The 23680-nt window shown below is 43.1% G+C and overlaps 1 protein-coding gene across 2 annotated transcripts in view; it reads left to right on the forward strand.

Moving 5' to 3' along the window:
• LOC138581038 (sulfotransferase 1B1-like) overlaps nt 1-22625 on the forward strand; it is a 282080-nt gene extending 259455 nt beyond the window's left edge. For both annotated transcript variants that reach the window (XM_069652063.1, XM_069652064.1), the window contains exon 8: nt 15960-22625. In XM_069652063.1, the coding sequence (XP_069508164.1) occupies nt 15960-16072 (113 nt within the window). In that variant the 3' untranslated portion in view covers nt 16073-22625. The remainder of the gene's footprint in view (nt 1-15959) is intronic.
• The last annotated feature ends 1055 nt before the right edge of the window (nt 22626-23680 follow it).

Consider the following 23680-nt stretch of genomic DNA (forward strand, 5'->3'; position numbering starts at 1 on the left):
TTCTTGGCTGGTATTGGGTGATTTCTGATTGGAGAAAGGTACCTACCTGTCTATGTAGTGCTCTATCGGCGATAATGAGAGCTTTGAAATTGATTCTTTTTTAACCAGTAACCAGTGCAGACTTCTCAGGGCTAGTGTGTTGTGTTCTCTCCTGTTTAGTCTGAGAAGGAGTCTTGCCTCTGTGTTTTGGATGCATTGTAGTTTCTTGGCGAGGTAGTCGGGCATTCCTTGGTATTGGCTGTTTGCTCAATAATACCAGGGAGATAATGATGAGGGTTCAGTGTGGGGCACTGAAGTATGGGAGGGTGCCCCTTATTAAGCATAGATGAAAAAAACATTTTCCCGCTATTGCATGAACCTGTTGTTCCAGGGTGAGACCACCGTCCATGAGCATTCCCAGGGTTTTTATTACAGTTGAAGTTTCTAGTTGTGTTCCCATTCCTTAGGATCATGTGAGTGAAATCTGTGTTTGGATGCTTTTTCATGGTGTGGTCATTATTTGCATTTTCGTTGAGTTTAGTTTAAGGTTTTTATTAGTCATCTAGATGTTTATCTAATTGAGGCATTAATTGAGAGCGTTTTCAGAGTCATTGCTCTTTGTCATCCTAAAGATAAGCTGGGTGTCTTCTGCGTAGTTGTAGCATGTGAGTCTGTGAGTTTCAATGCATTTCATGAGCAGGGCCATGTAAATATTGAAGAGAAGCGGTGCGAGACGTGATCCTTGTGGTACGCCACAGGTAGTGTTTCTAATTTTTCAGGTAAACAAGGGTAGGTTGGTTCTTTCAGTTCTACCGTAAGGAATGCTTTTGCCCATTGTAGTGCAGAATAAAAAAAAAAGGCATTCTCCCTGTCTTCTGATTAAAATTGTGTGTTTGATTGTGTTGAAAGCTGCTGATATGTCCAGAAGTATAAGGGCGTATTGGGTGTTTTTGTTGGCATTCATCTTTAGATCGTCCTATATGGTAAAGAGTGCAGATTTGGTTAATCTCGTGGGTATAAAGCCTACCTTGAATTGGTCCATCAGTCCATTCAATTCAATGTGGTTGAGCATCTCTTTGTGCCCATGGTTCTCCAAGATTTTAGCTGGGTCGGGTATGTTTGATATCGGTCTGTAGTTGGGGGGTTGTCTGTTTTTCCTGCCTCGTTCTTAAAAGTGGTTTAATATAGTAGGACTTGTATGTTTTTCGGAAGAAGTCCAATCTTCAGTGATAGGTTCATTAATTCTTGGTTATAAAGGGTTGGTATTCTGTAGGTGATTATCCATTTGTAGATAACAGGTGGGCATGGGTGACTGGGAGATCCGGCCTAAGTGGGTTTTTTTCAGTAGTTCGTTAAATGTTTTTTGGAGATTAGTTTTCCATTACTTGTCCTAGGTTTTCTGGGTTGAGCTTTTTCCAGTTGCTTTGTATTTGTGATCAGTAAATGAGTTAGGATTCTGATTTATACGTTTATTTGTCATTTGTAGAGTGACTATACACTAGACAGTGTTTCAAAGCACTTCAAGGCAGGGAGGGAGCATGGGAAGAGAACAATGGTAATTCTTACAAGACCTTGAATAATTCAGAATGAGCAAACAAAAACTGTCATACTAGGCCTGACAAAGTTTCAGACAGTGCAAGTGCTGTGACATGAAAAAGGTGAGAGGATAAAGAGAGACCGGGAAGGGACAAACAAGACAAGAGACATGAGAAAAAATACTGTCGTACAAGGCCTGACAGAGTTTCAGACAATGCAAGTGCTGTGACATAAGAGGTGAGAGGGGTAGGGTGTGAGAGAGATGGAGAAAGGACAAACAAGACAAGAGACATGGAAAAACAATACTGTTGTACTAGGCCTGACCGAGTTTCAGACAGTGCAAGTGCTGTGACATAAAAAGTGGTGAGGGGAAGGGAAGGACAGGATTGCTAGATAGAGGAGGGTCGAGAAGGCAGTAAGGCCCAGATGAACACAGGATGGAGGGTGCAGGAATATAAGAACACATGATTTGAAGGTCCATGAATGTACAATGTAACACAGTGTAGAGGGTGCAGGAATATAAGAACCCCAGGATTGGAAAGTCCATGAACGCATACAATGCAGCACAGGATGGAGCGTGCAAAGATGTAAGGCAACATATTGGATTGTTAGGCAGGGTAAGGGAACGCCAGACATCTGTGAAGGAAGGTACAGACGAGAGTTGCAGCTCATGAGGACACAGGGAACTAATCAGATCGTGAATGAAATAGGGGGCAGGGGGATTTCTGGAAGTGATGGTGAAGCAAAGGGCAAGTGTTGACACAACAAATGGATGGAGTGCGATACATGCCATGGGGAACCTACTGTGGGTAGTGGCGTGCTGAGGTTATAGGATAGTGATAGTGCATAACGGTAGGTGGTAGGCATGCATGGCAATGGTGAAAGGGTTCATGTGGTGGTCGCTCCAAATGATTCGTACCAGTGAGGTGGCAGTAGTGACAAGTCCATACCTGCAGAAAGTTGCATTGAGTGTGTGTCCAGCTGGGTGGGTGGGTCCGTTCACCAATTCTTTCAGGTGAAGAGTTTCCAAGTGGGCACAGAGGGAGTTTGATGCAGTTTATTTTTCTCTCTTGAAGCAGATGTTGAAATTTCCTAATATGAGGGTATTGTCGTACCTAATGGTTATATGGACTATGGCATCCGTGAGTTTGCCGGCAAAGTTTGCATTGTAAGTGAGTGGACTCTAGATAAGGTGATATGAAGTTTTTTTTTTCTTTTTTTTTTCCTTTTATTGTATATTGGTTTAAAAGAACCTTTACAAATTTTCATTATCAAAGCATAAAATAGTAAAAATGCAGTTATGATTTAGCACACACATCTTAAATCAACATTTTACACATCAAATAAACAGTCTTTTCAGTCCACAACTACATAAAGATTTTCTTTCTAAAAATAGACTCAATCAAGTCTTCAATTCAATACATTTCTTTCACCTAAAAAGACCGACTTGAAAACCTTCTATGCAACTTTGCATACATTTGCCGAAAACGCTATCAATATGATGTTGCGACCATGTAACATTTCAAACCATATTTGCTCTCTGAATACACACGAAGTGTCAGTTACAAATTCCGCAAAGTAAGCAAGTCTTTCTTCCTTTAGCATAGGACAACCAAGTAGCAGTTGTAACAATGATTCCGGAGATTCTTCATCCATACAGAATCGGCAAACTTTCATATTTTCTGGGATCAGTTTTCTTACTGCACCTATTTCATTAGTATTCATAACATTAAATCTAAATCTCATGATACTACAGCGCAATTTCCGCGATGGATATTTTACCAGATACTGCTCAGGATCAGGAAACCATTTCCAGATGGAGAATACTTGTGCATACAGTTTTGAGTTTGTTATTACATAATTATTCGCTAGCCAATCGAAAGCTTTAATCATCATTTTGATTTTGTCGGGTCTTTCCAAGAGGGAAATCATTGTCACCCCAATGTTACTCATCATCTTTTCCACCTCGGCTTTCAAGTCCGACATATATCTCCCCGTATCATTCATACAAACTTGATATATTGAGTTATGCTTAGCAAGCACACATTTTCGATAAAGCATCGCTTTTTTACAGTCCATACAACATTTTAGAGAATTAAAACCAAACTCGTATCTTATTAATTCCATCGGTATGCATTTTGGCAAAAAGAATAATAGCTTTTTCCAGATTTTAGATTCAATACTTTTTAACTGTAATACTTCTTTCTCTGGATAGAATTCCAAACCATATGCCAACCTTGGAATCACCTTCATGCGGTAGAAATCCCTACAAGCATTCATGGAGAATTTCCCATATTTGCTTTCAATTAGTCTCATTTGATTCGTTGCATCGATGGCTTTCACTTCCAAACTTTGTTTCACAAAGCTATATGACATGTTGCTAACAAAAGAGTAGCCCAGATACTTGAATGCTTTCTGTAGGCGAACTGCGGTTCCCTCTATGTACCATACATGATTTGCAGATTTTTTATTGCTTTCCCCTAGGTTAATCACCACTGTTTTATGTGGATTGATTTTCAGTTTCAAATCACTAATAAAACTAACAAAGGCATCAATAAGCCTCTGTAGGCCGATCTTAGTTCTATCAAGGAGCATAAAATCGTCAGCATAGGCTAACCATCTAATCGCAATTCCACCGACCTTGGGCGCTAATAGGCCCGCAGATTCCAGTCTAGCATTTGCTCCAGAGACATACAGATTGAATAAAATTGCTGCCAAGGCACAGCCCTGTTTCAAGCCATTCTTTGATAGAATTTCCCTGGACATCAGGCCATCATTATTCAGTCGAACCTTTAGCTTTGTATTTGAATATAGGTGAATAATCATTGCGAGTAGGCCCCCCTCTATGTTTAACGTTACCAGTTTCTGCCATAGAAGTGGCCTATCCACCATATCAAATGCAGCAGAGAGGTCCATAGATGCAGCACATATGGGGCCATTCCCTATTTTAGATCTTTGATTCTGCAAGATAGTCACTATAACACCCCCAGCATCGGTTCCCAGGTCTTTACGAAAGCCAATCTGACGGACCTCTAAAATCTGCTTTTCCTCCATCCAATCAAGTAAACTTTCAAGTATTATAGCTGAAAATATCTTTGTTTCAATGTTTATTAAAGAAATCGGTCTGTAATTTAACGTACTCTGACGATTACCTTTTTTAAAGATCAGTATTACATAGGAGATTTTCCAGGATACTGGCATAGTTTGCGTCTCAATTACATTTTTAAATAACATATGGAATATTTTCGCCCACAACAAATCATTTTGCTTTATCAGTACCATAGATAAATTATTGGGATCCGGAGTACATGAGGCTTTCATTCTCTTTATAATCGCTAGTACCTTATTCACAGATACATCAAGAGTCCAATTGGGAGCCTTTTTTTCAAACACAAACTCCTCATTACAAGAGCTTGTGTATAACTTCTCGAAATGCTCACACCATACTTTTTCACTTATCGGATTGGTGTTTAATTGAGTTTGTGTAATCTCAGTACTATTGATAAGGGCCCAATAATTTCTCGAGTTACTTTCCTTCATAGCTTTCAGCATTTTTTCACCATCCCTCTGTAATAAAGAGGCTTGATGATATAGCCTCCAGTTCCTGTAAGCTTGTCGCCTCTTTCTACATAGATCTCTGTTATCCTCAAGGGGTAGCTTTTGTTTTTTTATGGCACAGAGGTCCTTATTCAACCTGGCCCTTTGTATCTTGATCTCAAGGTCAAAAGTGTGCCTATGGTTTTTCCTTTTTAACATTACTCTGGACGTTGGTTGCTCTAACTTGTCCATCATTATGTCAAAAAACTCACCAAATTTATCAACCGAGTATTGAGTCTTTTTTACCTCTAGAGCACATTTCTCAAAATCATGACTCATCATGCTATTGAATTTGTCTGTTTTGTTCATATTCCACTTTATTCTCGATCCTCTAACATTTACAATTGTTTGCGCACAATATTCTTTATTAAGCCTATTTTGTTTCTTTATATTTAAATTTATAGATAGCATTGCATGATCGCTTACCAAATTGATTTCCACATGCATATTTGACCTATTTCCAATTAGGAGATCACTAGCAAAGATAAAATCAATAACAGAAGATACTCCACACGCATTCCATGTTGGTGAATCATTAAACAACCTTGTCAAGCCCCAGATATGGAGTTTTTTTTTCCCGCATGAGATTTCATCAAAGTAGAATTGATCCAGGTTTTTTTAAACAGATTTTGCCCCAAATATATTTGTGGGTGGGGTTAGGTAGGGCTTTAAGTGGGCCAGGGCCTGCCGGGGCTGGGCCCCGGCATGCTCTGAAATTTGTTTTGAGACAGGGCCCTACCGGGGCCCACTAGTCTCCCCTGGCCGCCCCGGCCACTACATGAAAAGGCAATTTTTTCTATAGCCTGAAGCTCTCGCTCGTGTGCGAGAGCTTCAGGCTTCAGAAAAAAATGACTTTCAGCCATAATGGTGGCGGCGCACCTGCAAGGCATCCCTTTAAGCAAGAGATGCCCATGGGCTGGCGCCACCATTATGGAGAAAACATGAGGCTGCTAGAAGCAGAGGCCTTGCTTTCTAAATACTGAAGCTCTCGCTGATTCGCGGGAGATTCCGTCTTAAGGAAAAGGGCCTCAGCTTCCAGAGGCCTCACCCTTTCAGCCTTAATGGTGATGCTGGCGAGGGGCAGCGCCACCATTAAGGCTGAATAGGCGAGGCCCTGTCCCCTGCCAGGCAAGCCTATAGAAAATAAATGCAGAGACCAGTACCCTCTCCCCCATGGAGAGGGGAGAGTGTGCGGATCTCTGCAAAAGGCTGCTAGGCATGGGGGCCAGTAGCCCATTGAGCCGGGGCTTGATGGTGGGCATGGCCTAATGGTCCAGCAGGCTCCCCGCCGCTAAACCACACCCCCTCGATGAGCCCTGGCTCATTTTGTAGTGCCACTTAAGGCACTGGGTTTAGGTTAATAATGAATGTAGGTGAATTAAGGTGGAGGTGTTGTGGGGGGTCTCTGTCTAAATATATATGCGGCCAAATCTACCAGTAAATTAAACAAATCAATGGAAGGTTTTCAAGCAGATCACACAGAACTATAGATACGTATGAAGAGTGGGTTACATTGGTTGCTGAGAATGAAGTAGAGCACAAGAGTTTCCCAATCATCTATGTCTGTTGAGAGTAGAGATGTGGAAGTGATCTGATTTTTGTGAGCCACAGTAATTCCTCCTCCTCTTCTACCTTCTATGTTTGTTTATAGTAATTTTAAGTCGCTTGGCAGAGCTTCACAAGTGCCATGTTTATTTTGGGGAAGAGGGGATCTAAGCAGCCTTAACTAAAGAGGTCATGTAGTTCAGTTTTGTGCAATACCATTGAGTGAATGTTGAGTAGATTATACTTTGTGTAGGTTGACGTGAACTGTATTTATTTTCGATGATCCGTCGTTGGTGCTTTTTCTGGTGGTGTGGTCATTGGGATTTGCATGGGTTGTTTGTCCCCGGAAAGGTTGTGACTAGGTGCTTTGTTGTTTGCTGATGCTTCATCTGTCTCTTGATTAATTTTTTTTATTTTTTTACATATTAATACGTTCCAGATTCCAGCTTCCATGTCAGATTGGTCTGTCCTGCGTTATTTATGTCTGGGGTTTTGTTGTTTAAGAAGTGTGTTTTTCAAACTCTTGTTATAAAAGGAAAGTTGGGGTTGGAGGGTACGATGGTTGCACAGATTCCTAAAGTCGTCTTTGGGTTGTCGTTTTCTTCGCTGCAACGTACTGTGTTTTCGGATGGTAAATGTGTAGTGTGGACTCTAGCAGTGTTTCTTCTGACCTCTTCTGCGTCCCTTTTTGTAGTCTGTTTGCCAATCCAATTGGTTTGCAGGTGGAGAGATATTGTGCAATATATGAGGTTTTGAGTCTTTTGGAGGTCATTTTGGGGTGTTGGGAAGTCTGGTTGGTAGTTCCTGGTGTTTAGTGGCCTAGAGTCACTTTTCTTTCCCGCTCTGTTATACATTCTTGTCCCTTTGACTTTCGTGTAGTGGGGCATTGCTGTGCCTTTGGTAGTGTGAGAGAATGCAGGTGGTATTGGGGCAGAGCATCTTAAATCAGTCTTGGTGGATGAGTGATTATACATGGTGAGGTCTAGTTTGTTAATTGGGTGCGCTGTGTTAGCTACAGCAACACAGTCTGTGTGGGAAGCTTGTGGCAAACTATCTGCGTGATAAACTACCCGCGTGCCAAACCTTTAGCATGCAGCAGCATCAAAGTGCCTTCTTTTAATTTATACTAGGGATAACAGGCCAAGCTTGTTGCAAGTACAGCGAATGCTCAAGCTCGACCAACATGAAAAAGTAACCTTCCTGGAATGAGCACAGGCACTGTTTTGTGCTGGATTTCCACTGCAAGTGTAGCAAATGTGCACATCAACACATGTGTGTGAAAAAATGAACACTTCTCTGTATAGGGATTGGTACTGGCTAAACCGCCTACTCAGCCTCACACTACTACAAGACCAGCAGTAATCCGAGTCATATACATAAAACAGACACATTCCTATGGCTATACCTCCTTCGCCTTTTGACATGGGCTGAGGTCAGGCTATACTCTTAGGAGGGCAAGGAAGTGGTCACAGTAGTAGCCCCAAAAGTAACAGTACAAAACCTCAAAAATAAAATAATATCAACAAAACCCCAAAACGCACCACTGTAAAAGTCACGGTAAATGCAGAATATGTAGTGCATAGCATTCTGGAAGTTTGAGCAAGGGTAATCAGGAAGGCAATTGCAGTGATGTCACTTTAAAGAATATGTCCTGTTAAGGAAACATGCAAAAGGAGATTGAAAGTCAATATGGTCCCAGAAAGTGGACTATTGGGTAAGGGCCTCTCAAGTACCTTGTTCTTGAGTTTTTAACAGCATCAAACAGGGTTTCTTCCTGCTGCCTTTGCGGTCGAACCGGGATCGAGATGGTGTGAGTCATGTTGATCCAGGCATTAAGCCAATGTTGCATCGGCTTCAAGACTGGGCTCTGTGTGGTTTGATACAGCGTTGGAAGTGATGCAGTTCACAAGGCCCAACAATCTCGGGTGTGCAGTCAAGTCAGTTCAAAATGATGTAACTGCTTAGTCGTGTTGATGCATAGCATGATGGCTTCTGCTGGTTCGAGCCCAGGTTCCAGTCAGGTTGAGGTGAAGTGCTGGTGGCTCAGTGCAGTTCTCTAACATGTGACGAGGCAACAGCTTCTGAATCAGTGAGTCGGTGTTTGAACTGAGGCAGTGATGAGTACAGCTGGTGAGATCTCCCCTGAATTTGGTCCAAAGATGCAGGCAAGGAGCTTGAAGTTTTGAACTACGAAGAGTAACACCGCAGATCCTGTTGGCTTGAGGGGAGTCAAATGTGGTTTGAAAGAGATTTGAAGCTGTGTGAACAGGATTTCAGCTTCTCTTGGCTTTATGGTTGCAGGGAATCCCAATCCAGTGGCTCCCGGACAAGATGAGTCCATCTTACTCTGCTCCTCTTAGTCCAGTGAATTACGGTGGCACCTGCCAGTGTTCTTTCACCTCCAGTGACGAGCCTGGCTTCAGTGCAGCTTGCAAAGCGGCAGGCCTTTATCCAAATAGCAATCACCCCCAATGTTCCCTGTGAATGGTTAGGGGACAGTACTCTCTTTTGCCTTGAATGCACCTGTCTTCACCTCTATGGAATGTACTGCACTCCTAATGGTGTTCTAGCAATGTCTTCTTGGCGTCCAGGAAAGAATCAAGAAGAAGTGTGAGACCACTTCCATATAAAGGTAAGCAGTCAGAGGGCATAGGACAAAAGCAATCCTGCTGTAAGGGGTCCGACACCTGCCACTGTATGTGACTTTTGCCTTCTTGCATCATATGCTGAGTGCCTTGTTCCACAGGAACTTGATGGGACAGGAATAAAAGTGGGTCTCACAGAAAAGCAAAACATTTAAACCCTTTCCTTGGTCTACTTCATTCTCTCAGGCTACCCTAACTCCCAAGCCTGCGCTTCAAAGGCCCTTTAGAGTGTAAAACCTTTTTGTGAGGGAGGCTGGCTTGTGTTATGTAAATGTCTCTTTGAAAGCATTGTTCCTAGGGGATCTCCTGGTGAGAGCTCCTGTGGCCTAAGCGGAGGCATCACTTTTCCTCCCAGGACATCAAAAGAAGACAGCATACTGTGGGAGCAATGCAGATAATCATGCGTCGATGAACACACATTGCCCTCACGTAGCTGGACTGTGCTCAATAGTTGACACTCATATGATATCAATTTGGTGTGTGTGTAATAATGTTTTGCTCTTATTAGACACTCTACCATAACCAGGTATAGCTTATTCTTAGAGTGTACCCTGCCTCGCGACAGACAAGGCACACAATATTTCATTTTGGATCAGCGATGTAGAAGTTACATTACAGCCTCTGTCTGCAGGGACTTTAGATCAAAGCAGCTGTCAGGATGCACACATGACCTTTGAACCTTCCCTGTGCCACTGGCAGGTGCTGTAATTGTCAGTCCAGTTGTGTCACAATGAGCATCCAATGGAGACATGGAAAATCGGTCATCTAGCTGAAGGAACAACTGCATTTTTAAAAGGAGGCAGATTTCTCTCATGTCAAGACAACTTTAAAATCAGGGGTACCTTGCCTGGTAGTGAGCTCCTCTGTGCCTTGAGAAATAGTCTGGGTATCTTTCTGCTGGACTAAGAGGTCAGCCATACTCCATTGGTTAGCATGTATAGTTGATCTGCTATGACAGATGAACCAGTTCAAACATATGCTCTTCCCAGGCTTTCTAAGCGGCTTTGAGGATTAAGAGGTGAGGAAGGGTTTGCATGCATTACACCTCTATGGCTCATTATGTTTCCCTTCCTTGTCGTAACACATGTAGGCAGCGAAGACTTTGAACTTTGAGCAGCATCCATGAGTACTACCATGATTTCCATGTGAGTGTGACACCAGCATCGCCATTTTTGCAGGTAGTAGGGAAGCAGCCAATCATGGTGAATGCATTGTTAAGAACTTAGTAATATCCAGTCTTGGTAGATGATCAAGCTTTCAAACCTGAAGTACAATATCATAATATCACAGTAACAATTTGTGCTCTTATCTAGTGCATGCCTCCTTCTAAGCGCTGTAAAATCAAGTGTTATTATTACCCCAATTTTAATGATACTCTAGCTACATTTTAGGGATGACGGTCTGAGCCTGTCCTGCCTTAGGATTTCAACTTGTGAAGTGCAAGCTGGTTCCATGTGAGGGGAGAAAGCCAAACGTGTGAGCTATACACCTAGGCTTGAATTCTTATTTAACTCCTTATAATACAAAGTCAAAATGTATTCAGTATTTTTTGATTTGGTGATCAGTATCGTAACAAGAATAGTTTGATTGAAAATGTTAAAGGGAATGTAAGATGTACTAACTGGAAGAGTGCGTGAGTGAGTGGGATCAATTTTATATCCAATCAAAAGAGGCAAACAAGGCAGTTGGCAACTTGGTAGCTCAATGAACGGTTAAAAACACACTTTGACATCGAGCTAACATGTGACAAGAATAATTTTTATTGGCATAATAGGAAAGTACAGGGGAGGCTTTTAAATTGCAGAATCCCAACCTTTTGTGTATTGACATTTTTATTGTGTACCAATCAAACTATAGAAAATATTACAACAAAGCAGAGTTTAGAACATAAATGAAACCCACCTTCCCAACCCCCTTCACAAGTTTGCTGTACAATTTTGGTCTTCATCAGTGTCAACACATACATAACATTGACTCTTTAACAAAGCAAACCACTTATAAATCCAGAAATCTTTCCCAAATTCCCACATAAACGTTGCCTTTCTTTTTTCTGTGCATTAGCATATTTTCCATTAGGGACATTCTCTGCAAGCCCTCCAACCATGCTGACTTTGAAGGTACACAATCACTTTTACAGTCACGAAAAAAATAATTTTCTTTGTAGATAAAGATTCCCTAAAAGAAAAAACACATCTCTGTGGGTAAGACAAATCTTCAACCTGTTCCTCTTCTCCCAGTGCAATCGTTGAGAAATTAAAGTCAATATCAAGCAGCAGTACATTGTTCATAGTTGATGTGACCCCTTTTCACAATTCCCTCAACCCTCTGCATGCCCACATCATATGTTCAAATGAACCCACCCTGTGCTTGTATCGCTCATTTCGGAGTCATTAAAGCCCCTTTCATAATTTTTTTTGCCGTGTCCAGTATACTCTGTTAAATATTTTAATCTGTCTAACATTTTCTCCCAGGTTTAGTGAAGTGTAGTGTGTGTGCGAAAATGAGCTAAATAACATGGCGCCGGTGCGCTGCCATTTTGGACATTCACTCCCAAACCACAATGAAAGTCTATAGATGAGTTAATTGTGTAGAATAGTTTGCGTATTGTTTACTCAAGGACGAGCAGAGAGGGGAGTCAGAGATGTGAAGGTGCATTGATAGGCGGCGCTGGGAACGAGAGTGTGTAAGACGAGCTGGGTTTTTCAACTGTCTGGAATTTTCCACTCTTGCTTCCCATGTTTGCTGTCTGCCCTTCGGCCGGGGTCAGTCTGCAACCTATGATTGGCGGGGATTTGTCCCCCTTAAGAGAAGAAGATCCCTATGAGGAGACACAGAATTGGAAGCCTGAATGTTGAAGTCTCGCGGAGAGGGAGGACGCTCTGCTCCAGACCACGTTAGTTGATGTGTGATCTCTCTGCATACTTGCCTTGGGACTGGGTAGTATTGCCGTGGCTGAGAGGAAGCTTTGTCCTACAACTGCCCTAACAGTGATGTATACTTTATATGTCCATCCTGTTTAATGTATTCATATGTAGTTATTTCTATTTATCTTATAGTGATATGTATTTTTATGAAGTGTGAATTAAGGGCCTGTAAAGAGCCAATCATTTTCTAAATAATAGTTTAAGGAGAAATCCAACGCAACCCCACACCGAGGCTGCCAGGCGGCATGCATCTCTTCTGCACTCTGCAGTCCGGGGGAGGGATGAGAGCCATCGAGCCAGATACAGCATCACACTGCGGTCCCTCCCAGACAGGCCTCACCCTACACCCCACAGCCTCCAACGCGAGCACGATAGAAACATTCTCGCAATCCGACAAGTGGCAGGTACTCCAGCCCTCTGCCAGACCCGTGTCATACTGCCTAATGTGTAGCGTATATTGCTTGCTCACCTTACAGCGGTCTGCAGCAACGCCTCACTCAATTCCTCCCTCACTAACATCCACGCTGTCCTATTACCTGTGTATCACCTGTTAGTCCTCCAAATCTTCTTTCTACACCAGGCATACAACTATCTTCCATATCTCTCTGTGCCATTTTCTATTAGAATAAAGGCCCTATACTCCCCACATGACCCCCAATGTTCACAAGTCAATTTCATCCCGTGCCTATTACGAAATTCTCTGAATCCGTTAATAACAGTACATAACAAATAGAAAGGTCTTTTAAAACACAAGTATAGCTTAAAAAATCCCACATTAAGCCTTCCTATTAAATCTACACATCCACATACTGCATGTTACACTGTTTGACCCACACATTAAAGGTACATTATTAGACAAACAGCAAAAAACAAAGTTAATCTTAAACAATCCTTGATTTTCCTGCATTTTTCAGCCAAAGTTCAGCCTCAGCAGGGTCATCTGTGGATCTCACGCCTCCATCCATAAAAACATTTAGAACTGCTGGTTTCACCAACATTTCTTTAACATTCTTCTCCAATGCCAAAACATTTTCTTCTTTGAAAGCCTTCCTTTTCTCCACAATTTCCTTTGGGTAATCTGGGTAAATGGACAGCAGGTGCCCACCATACATTCGTTTTTTTTCATTGCTTGCAGCCTTTAGGATCCTTTGCTTGACACTTACTTTAGTGAGCATCAGAATAATCTGTCTTGGTTTATCATCCATAACTTTGCAAACTCTGTAGCAGTAATCTAGAATATCAGAATTCACAATCTACGTTTCCGGTACATCTGTTAGAACCACCAACACTCAGGAAATCAGATCTTTATCTAACTCAGCATCTTCCTGTAGTCCCAGCAGGCAAAGGTTAAGATTTTGGCTTTCCAACTCAAGGATCGTGTTCCTTTTCTTAAGGTTTGAAACTTCAGACCTCAACTCTTTGTAGGCCCTGTAGCTCCCTGCCACTTCTGTGACCAACGCTGTATTATCAGACTCCACTTTTCCAAATTGAGACTCCAGGTGGTTGACCATTGAAGGCAGCACAGTTAGGGAAAACTTCACTTCACATCCTGGGAAACCTTCACCAAGAGAACGATAATATCACTGATCCCAGGCATATTTTCTGAGTCACCATCATGTTTAGTGTTTTCAGGACAGGGTTCTCTAGCCCCTCTATCTTCTTTTTATCCACAGCACTCATTTCCAAGGCATAGTGTCTTCAATATCCACAGACAGCGGAGGGAGCAGGAGCTGTTGGCTAAAAGCTGCTGCCAGATAACCTGACATTCCAGAATCGCAGAAACCCAACCTTGAGTGTGCTCTTTCAATAGAAAAAAGCATTGTATGTGCCCGTGTGTGCCTGTGTGATTTAAGTTTGATGGTGTATGTAAAGGAAATGAAAGTCAAGGGATTACTGTCCTGTCATCTGAAGTTGAATAAGGTGGCAGGGAAATTCTTGGAGGACTCAGGGAGTGATATAACAGTAGCATTCCACGTTATGCATAGCAATTTACATTAAGGTTTGGTGCTCATGCAGGTTTTTCTCAAGGGGTTTATGGGGAATTTGATATTTAAAACACGTGTCTCGCCAGTTCAGAGATGGAGTACAAGAAAAGGAAGGCTATGGGCAAGCTATTTAATTCAAAGGAGTACATGCATGGTGAGAGTGCAATCCATTGGTCGAAGTGGGTGGGAGTGATTGGGAGCGGTGCTCCTCTACTTTTTTTTAATTAAGTTTTACCGTTCCCATACTTTTATTTTGAAAAGAAACCATTCCGGAATTGTTTCATTTTAATATAAAAGTGTAGGAAGAAGTTGAAACTTGCACTTCAGCGCACTTTGTCAGGGTTCACGCTGCCAGAAGAACGACGTTCCCTTAAACAACAGACACATTTGTTTTTTGCATTCGTCTTACTGGGGATTCAAACCTGGATGGGGTTTGTGGGGAGCGGCGGCATGCCAGCAGGGAACATCGTTCAATGCTTCTTTTTGTACACTTCGATCACTGGTGAAATCACTAACGTGACTTAAAAGTGATCATCAATCAATCAATCAATCAATCAGGTTCTGTTTTGCAGTAGAGGTGAAAAAGACACACAGAAAAGGTACAGAGTAGATGTTTGGGAGAAAGTAAAGAAATTCGTAGGATTTGTACTGTACATAAAATTTAAATACAAAGGGATGGGAATCCTGTTAGAAAATAGTTTGCTAGGAGAATCAGTACTCTGGCCTTTGCCATTGTAGCAACAAAGAAAATAAATGGTGAGCAACTCTTTTGTGTTGACCTACATAGCCTGAACAATGGCATGTGTATTGGTAGTCACTCTCCGACCAAAATAGAAAAACTCATGTCTATGTTAAGAATAGCAAGCTTTTTTAATTTCAGACTTTGGGGCTGATTCATAAAGATTGCCATTGGCCCAAATCACAGATTCCCATGAGCATCTCAGATATGCTCCCGCTTCCTTATACCTGACTCACAAAGCCTAAAACTGGAGCGAATTAGGCAATGCCTGGGACATCTCTGAGATGTCCTTGGTTTCTGTGGTAAAAAGTAAGGTGGAAGCAATTAAGGATGCAAGCTAACAGTGTTTTAATGGTAAGGAGTTGGTGAAAGGCCAATTATATGCACTGTGTAGATGGAAGTCAATGAAAGTGATCATTTATGGTGAAGTTCATATCAGAACAGTTAGTCAAGAATAAAAGAGAGAAATGCAGCTTTCATGGAAGCTGGTCGCTGGTGGAAATTCAGTTGAAAGCGAATCATATCAAAAGTGATGCTGGCGATGCATGCCTCAGTGGGGCGCTTTAGCAAGATGTTTGGCAAGAGTGTATGGTTGAGAGTAGGTGCAATTGCAGAGGCAGCAATCTAGAGGAACAATGCCAATTGAGTAGCTGCAGAGTTGATGAGGATGGTATGAGCCCAATGTTAAGAGTACTGATTTGTGCAGTGGTGTTCAGCTGCATCACATCAGTACTTTTCAAAATCTTTCCCTCGGTTGAGTGACTTTTACTTATGCAACTATTAAGTGGTTTCGTTATTTAGTTTGTGTCACATGCACACATCTTCTACCATTGACCCATAAATTGGCAATCTTTGCCACACATTTGTAAGTCCCTGGTTGCAAGTCTATAGATGCCATGAACAATGCCTCTTTGTGTAACCGATGCCGCCATAAGCCAGTAGAACATCACCCAAAGTTTGCTTTACTTTCTTGTCGAAGTATTGACCACACTATCTTTTCTGTTTACAGGCGTCACTGGAGATTGGAAGAACTATTTCACTGTGGCCCAGAATGAGCGATTTGATGAGGACTATGCGAGGCAGATGTCGGGGAGCACCCTTCACTTCTGCACAGAGGCCTGAGCACCTTCAGTGCACCCTGCCCATGGACAGGGATCTATGGGCTGTTTGCTGCTTCGTCCTCAGCTCAGTAGGGGTGCTCAGGATCTCTCCTGTACTGTCTACCTGTCAGAATCTAGGGCCTCCATGCAGGCTGGTGAACCTCCTTCCAGCAAGTCTCCTCCGCAATATCTCCTGCTGGTCTTGCTATCCAGTAGTCTGAAGTTTTGGAAAGCATATCTGCCACATGGTAATATACTCAGCATAGTTAACATCTGCAGTGGCATGTTTACCCCAAAGATTTGATTTGTAGTCCATTATGAACCCCAACACTATCCGTGGCCACTTTTAAAGTTGTCTAATTGAAAGCCTGACACCAAACTGCAGCAGAAGCCACTCACTTGCATGGCACTTGCATGGCATGCTGAAGCGTGTAGGTGGGCTGCCAGGGGCATCTTGCCATTTTTCTTTTGAAATTAGTCAATTCTGTCTGGTAACTTGGCAATACAGATGGCCGAACGGAGAAAGTACAAAGTGTTCAAAGTAACCATTTGTTCTTATCCACAGTTCATTACACGCTTTTGCTTAACTCACAGGCTGTGAGACACACAATTTTAAATGGTTTTAGTTATATAGGCAAATATATATATTTGTTTATATTATAGATTGAGGGCCTGATTCACAGAGCGTTTTCCTATGAGATTATGAACTGCTTCTGTGAATCAGGGCCTGAGACTTCTGCAGAATGTACTTTCACCCCTCTACCCCTCTCTTTCAACCCTCATTGCAGGATGCCTGTTTCCACTAGAGTGGGGATGAACATTCTGCCTGACGGGCATCTCTCAGTCAACATTTGTGGGTTCTTTGTAGAGCTCTATATCACCAGAGTCCTCACACGCTGGAATCCAATCAGGCCATAGGTTAATTTAATCAGGATTACATACATCCTTCCAAAGTTGTATCCTAGCAAATGTTTCCTTCTAAAATTGTCTCCGGCCAATGGATTTTATTCTGCAAGGTTTGGATCGAAACAATACTGTCAGTGTCACATTTAAAAAGAGTTGTCTCTCGTTATGGATGCATCGCAAAAGAGCCGCACCCAACCAGAGTGCCCTCCTGATACAGTGAAATCTCAACAGAGCATAATCCTGCCAGAGATCCGTGCTAGGAAACTTTTAACCTGCAAGAGATCCATGCTAGGAAGGTTTTATCCTGCCAGATAACCATGCTAGGAAGGTTTTATCCTGCCAGAGATCCATGCTAGGAAGGTTTTATCCTGCCAGAGATCCATGCTAGGAAGGCTTCATCCTGCCAGAGTTTCATCTCTCAGGTGCCCATCTTGATTTTGCCTTACCTCACAATGTTTGCATTACATCAGAGATGCAGCCCCAGGTTCCATGGGTTTAATTGTGCCAGGGGGCATTAGAACAAGAGGGCACTGTGCCAGAGTACCATCCCTTCATGGGCCTCACCTGCAAGATCCCAAGTGGAGACTGCTCCATCTTGGCAAAAGTCTGTCATCACTAACAATATCTAATCACCACAGCTCATCCCTGGCGAATCCAGTGACTGTCAGAGTTCCATCATCACCAGCATCACTTACTGCCAACCCATCTAGTTACAAAGGATTGCCGTGGTCTTTGTACTCCTGTTATATAACAATGTTGTTCCACACAGGGAAAGGAAGCTGGGAGCACTGATTGTGGGATTGTTGTACAAGCACTACCTTAAGAGATGACATGTGATTACTGGTAATGTACTTAACTGCTGTAGTGTGAAACTAGTACCTGCAATGGATGTACACACTGTGAAACTGATATGGAATTGTTTAAAATGCCAGGACAGTTCTCTGGAGACCATGTGAACCTGGCATAGACTTTTCTTTAAGGCTCGGTGTAGAAAGAGCACAATATTGTGCTTAAGGAGACAATGTAAACCAGCAAGGCACCATTAAAACTTGCATGCCAATTTTCCAGAGGCTATGTGAAACTGGCATGGTCATTTCCTGTGACCAATGTGGTCAATGCCATGTTAGTGTGCTTAAATGGGGCAATTCAAAACTGGTTTGGTACTTTCATATGGCATGAGAATACACGATTACCTAAAGCAAGAGTAAATTGGTTTGATAATATAGAAATGGTAAGACATTGCGGAATCTAAAGGACTAGAATATTGAGCAGAACTTGTAATACACATGACATATTTGAGAGCAATGCACAATAGTTGGGCAGCACCCTTGCAAGGCTTCCCCACAAGGTTGTATAGGATTAGCAGAACTTTGAAAAATGTAACCAACACTCTGATATTATTGATAACGCCATAAATGAGCAACACCTAGGCATTGTTTAGAAGTTATCGTTTCTAGTGGCAGAACCCTGGCCTATAATAGTCATTCTGAAATTATATTTTCATCTGAAACAGGGACCGTGATATGAACTATAACCCCACGCATTGTATTTAAAATGATTGAGCCCAAAAACGTACTATTTGCTCTAATATTTAAAACGAATTCTTTGGATGGCATGTCCTAGATGGTGGATTAGGCGGATACAGGGGGATCTCGCTCCATATACCTGGACTATGAGTTTGTGATGTTCATTATATGCCCAGAATGGACTGTGTAGCTACAGGAGCTGGGAAGGTACACCAGATGAACCGACTTGTCTCCAGAGAAGAGTGGCAGCAAACTCTTAGTGGTGCTTGGCCATGTGCGTCTCTGCAGCCGCCTGTGGGATGCGCTCTCCCCATGTTGTGGCCGGGAGCTTGAAGGTCTGTGAGGCAAGTGGGGAGACTTCATTGGGCTTGGCCGGGGAAGGGTGCCTTTTATTCTATGGAGGGAGCAGGGCCTTGGTCGCTCCCATGAAGTGAGCAGTTCAAATGGAGGGAACTCCAGATGGGGAGTGGACAGCACCGAATCCAGTGGAGACCCAGAGGCCAAAGGGGCTAGAGCAGAGTTTAGATAGAGCACCGGAAGAAGAGTGTCTCTCTGGGTGACCTGAGAGAGCTGAGAAGCCCCAGGGGAAGTTGCCTTAAACTTGCTAGGGTGAGGCTACAGTACTGAGTTGGACATGATTGGCCTGTTCACAGTACCAGTCCTACTTTGCCCTGAGATGCGTGGTTTAGCCCGGTGGGGCCTGGCGAGTGCATAAAAATATACAAGGCATGTTTATGTATCTGGGAGAAACTGATGCGCTGAACCTGGGCCAATGGAATCCTTTACGGGTGGTGGCAATTAAACAAATGGTAAAGGCCGCCATTGATTAGCCACTGTGATTTGGAGTCCCATGGGCAACTGTGCTGGCCTAGGATGGCTGCCAGAGATACTTCAAAGAATGTAGAATATTAGTTGGATGGGACCAAGGAGACAGTGCCAGGCATCAAAGAAGGTGAGGAGGTGTAGGACCATTGGAGGGGTAAGAGAGGACGCTTCCCTCAATATTTGTGGGTCGGCATCCTTTATAAAAGATGCCTTTGAGAGGGAATTGCCTATGCAGAAGGTGGAGATTTCGGAACCAGTGAAAACTGAGATGGCAGCCATCCAGGATCAGTTGTCTTAAGTGATACCATCCAACCAACAGCAGATGCAACACCTGGGAGCATGGTTGATTGAGTTGGAGGATAAGGTGGGCGGCGTAACATCAGCCGTGCAAAGGTGTCCCAGGATCTGAAACAGGTTGCGGAGAGAGCCCATCTTCTTGAAGAGAAAGGAGAGGACCTAGAAAACAGGTAGCATAGACAGCATATGAGTGAACGCCCTTAAGGAGGAGTTGAAGGCTCAGATATTGTTCAGTAAATACAAGACTTTTTCGCCTTGATTCTCAAAACAGACTTTGCAACTATGATCAAAATTGAGAGGGCATGAACAGTGGGAAGATTGAGGGAGGAACCGAGGATGAGCGGTCAAGACGCGCTAATGAAGCTCCAGGAATATAAAGAAAATATTGACATCCTGTCGGTGGCCAGAAAGATAAAATAGATAGCTTTCAGAGATAGTGATGTGCTCCATTTCCATGTCTTTGCTCAGATTACACTGTACTGTAAAAAAGAAGGTGCTGAGCCTGATCAGAGAATAGCTGATAAACAGGAAATGTTTACTGAACTGTGTCCATTTCTTCCCTTAGGCGTGAGTTCCGAGGCCCCATTTTGGGGGTGGAACGTCCGCCGCAGTGTCTGTTTTTTTTAACTTTTTTGTTTAAATTTCTTTTTACCCTGCTTTCCATGTTATGGAAGGGGGGGACAGCCCCGCAAACCCCCAAACCCATAATGTCGAGCAAAGGGAGCAGGGAAAACCCCTGCAACCCCTCTCCCCTTGTTCAACATTATGGGAATTATTTTTTTATCCATGCCAAATATACATTAAACGTCCATTCACCATTTCTTCTGGTATTTTTGGCAAAACCGATGAACAAACGGGCAGATAAGGCCTCAGGGCTTGGAATGAGAAGGGAGTAACTTCTTTACACTAGTTAATAGCGGTTCGCCCACTTCTCCTTCCCCACCACGTACCTTGGCACAGCATAAGAGTGCTCGAGGTGGGATGAGCAATCAGCCAACCAATCGAATGGTGCTCTTCTTATCGACTAGTGTATTAGAATGACAACCAATGGCATGGTAGATTGAAGTGTATCAGTTGTAGAAGGATGTACCTACGAGGTGTTATTAGTTGTGAAAGAACCAATAGTAAAAGTTCCACCTTGTTGGGGTGTACATCCAAAGCACCCAACATGCGCAGAAATGCTAGCTCTGAAAATCCCTTTGAAGGAACACAGGACATAAAGGAAGCAACCCCACCCATGTAGATCTCATTTTGTAGGCCCAAAGCACACCAACAACCGTGCTTCAGTAAGCAATGCCCCTGAGGAAAGGTAAGAGATAAGGTGCAGACCATATACATGGGGATACCAAAATATCCCTAACAAGTACAGCAACATTTAACACTAATTAGGAAGCCATTAGAGGCTCTAATAATGATATTAACTAAAAGGCAAGCTTTTACACTAATTGAATAAACAACATATAAGTGGGCTGTGAAACAAACTCAGCCACATCAGAAGCATAAAAATCATAATGAATTAGCAGAAAATATTAGCCAGGCATTTACCAAAGCATACATAGGGCCTCATCACGAGTTTGGTGGTAGCCCTTAAATGTGGCGGTGGCGCTGTTACAGCTCTGAGGGGGAAATCCACCGAGAATTTGCTGATTTTCGGCGCGTCTACTGCCGGCATAAAATCCGCCGGCGGTAAAAGCGCAAAATTTCCCCATTGAGCCCAATCGGGTATGGGGAATTCCCGAATGGGCTCAATGGGGAATGGGCAATACCTATTCCGCCAAACCCGTGATAGCGCCAGTGGGTTTGGCAGTAGGGCTAATAACACCAGCGCTATTAGCGCCGGCGTTACCGCCCAACTCGTGATGAGGCCCATAAACTAAGCTTACAACCTTCAACAGCAGGGCTTAATGCCCCGCAGTGATGGTCAAGACAGGTAGGCAAGCACATTCTCAAGCCCTGAATCTCGGCAGTGAGATCATGCATAGGCAATTAAGAAGTAACTGACCCTTGAACTAATGAACAGACACTGCATACGGATTGGTTGAGAAACATCAGCCTGGCCAAGTTCCCAAGCCTTTTTACAAAAGGTATATAAAAAATGATGTTCCTAGCCAGGGCATTGAAACTGAACACCGTGAATTTGATGGGAATGAAACCAAGAGCAGTGAAAAGCATGTGTGTTAAGGAAGTACAACCAACGAGCAACACTGCCCCCTGTAGGAAACCCCTCACTGGAAGAGTCCCTACCACCAAGATAGGAACCATATGAGCCACCATTGCCAATAGAATAGAATCAATTAAGCTCTCACGGCCAGTCACAGAGAGTTATGATCAACCCTAAAAACACTCAGTCCTGCCCATAAATACATGTATATTATTTTAATTGACACACACACACATATCATTGTAAATAAATGAAGTCTGCAGACACCTTAGTCCCCAGTTCATGAAGTTGAATACAGTGTTAATGAAGTCGTGCACAAGCCATGAGAAAGGAAATGTTAGAAGGGAAGTGAGTAATGTTTCCAATGAAGAGTTGCAATGTTAACTGTCATAATCGTTCATAGTGGTGGGAACGGTATGTTGATGCCAACCTATGAAGTCTATGAGAAAGGATGTAACGTTATCATTATTGTTGTCACACTGTCACATCTCACGTAAGGATTGGTCAAAACCCATCAAGTCACTCACCCCAAGGATACTCCACATGGAATAGCCAATCAGAAGTTAACAGTAAATCAGCGTCATGGGAAGAGAGATGATCCCATCAGCCATTAATTAATAAACTCAAGTCATAGCATGGTCACGAGGTGTAGAATAAGCCAATAGGTCTAGGAATTGTATAGATTCACCTATTGTGTGGTGTTGCCCATTCACAGGCTGTGGATTTGTGAATAACCTGCAACATTTGCTGTCATCTCACTTCTGAATCTTACTATAAATGCAGCCATTTCATGATGCAATGTTGAATGTCTTTTTGATTATTCCCTGTGGGCTATGTGTAATAAACCTTTTTTTCTGACATCTCGTGCATTCCTTTTCGGATCATTTGATTCATTTTTATTATTTGTATTTGGAACTTGCCTTACATTTGTGCTGGCATGTACGGAGAGTCCAAGTCTCCTCCGGACAGCTGTGGGCTCAACTGCCATACTGCCTTGGGCAAGCACCACCTGCCTGCAGGGAGCAGAAAACTGTGCAGATCAAGAGGATGCTGCTTGCACAGTGGTTATCCACAGGGTTGCCTGAACGTTGCAGACCTCGGTCTGCCCACACGAGTGAATGCCCATGTGGGGAGAGGCAGCCCGGGAAGACTTCGAAAGACCATAGTGAGCCAATGCACCTGACCTGAGAACTACACGGGGAGAGTGAGTATTAATTTGAGAGTGGAGTGAGTGACAGTGTGAACCACGTGGTCTTTTTGCATTGTTTTTTTTCCTTTTAGTCAAAACTGAAGAGGGCTCCCGTAGCAAGGAGTGACAGTAGTTATAGACTTGGTAAGTGAAGTGTACACATTTCTCAATAAGAGAAGGGAGGGCAGCTGTCATGACCACTGTGAGGGGGCACAAGTTGTGCCACAAGCAGGCTCCCACCAGAACCCTGGGGGCCTTCAAATAACTGCAAATGGGCTCCTGGAGCCAGTCCTGGCACCTTTGGCACCAGGCTCATATGTAGGAAGGAAGGGCTGTTCAAACTAGGTCCCATTTATGTTCATGGGCCTTTAAATCCAACATGGAAGCACCCTCACAGTCTAGTTCTAAGAACCAAGCCATGCAGTCTAGTGTTTTGGGTGTTGCAGGCCTGGAACTACTTTCCCTGGTACTACTTTTCCTGGGCTATATAAACCACACCCTGACTGCAGAACACGCTTTGTGTTATTCTGCAACCCGCAGCGTGAAGCTCACTGTGTCCAGCTCCTGGTCTTCAGCATCTTCCTGTAATCCTGCAAGAACAAGAACAAGATTATTCTGTTTTACCTGAGAAAACACCATCCAGCACTCAGCATCTCAACTGGGCTGCAATCTGTGGAAACCGAGAGAAGAAGAAACATTACTCACCTGTGAGTACCAGCTTAAAGA

This window comes from Ambystoma mexicanum, chromosome 3p, assembly GCF_040938575.1.
Source record: "Ambystoma mexicanum isolate Mex_15411 chromosome 3p, UKY_AmexF1_1, whole genome shotgun sequence".
Classification (NCBI taxonomy): domain Eukaryota; kingdom Metazoa; phylum Chordata; class Amphibia; order Caudata; family Ambystomatidae; genus Ambystoma; species Ambystoma mexicanum.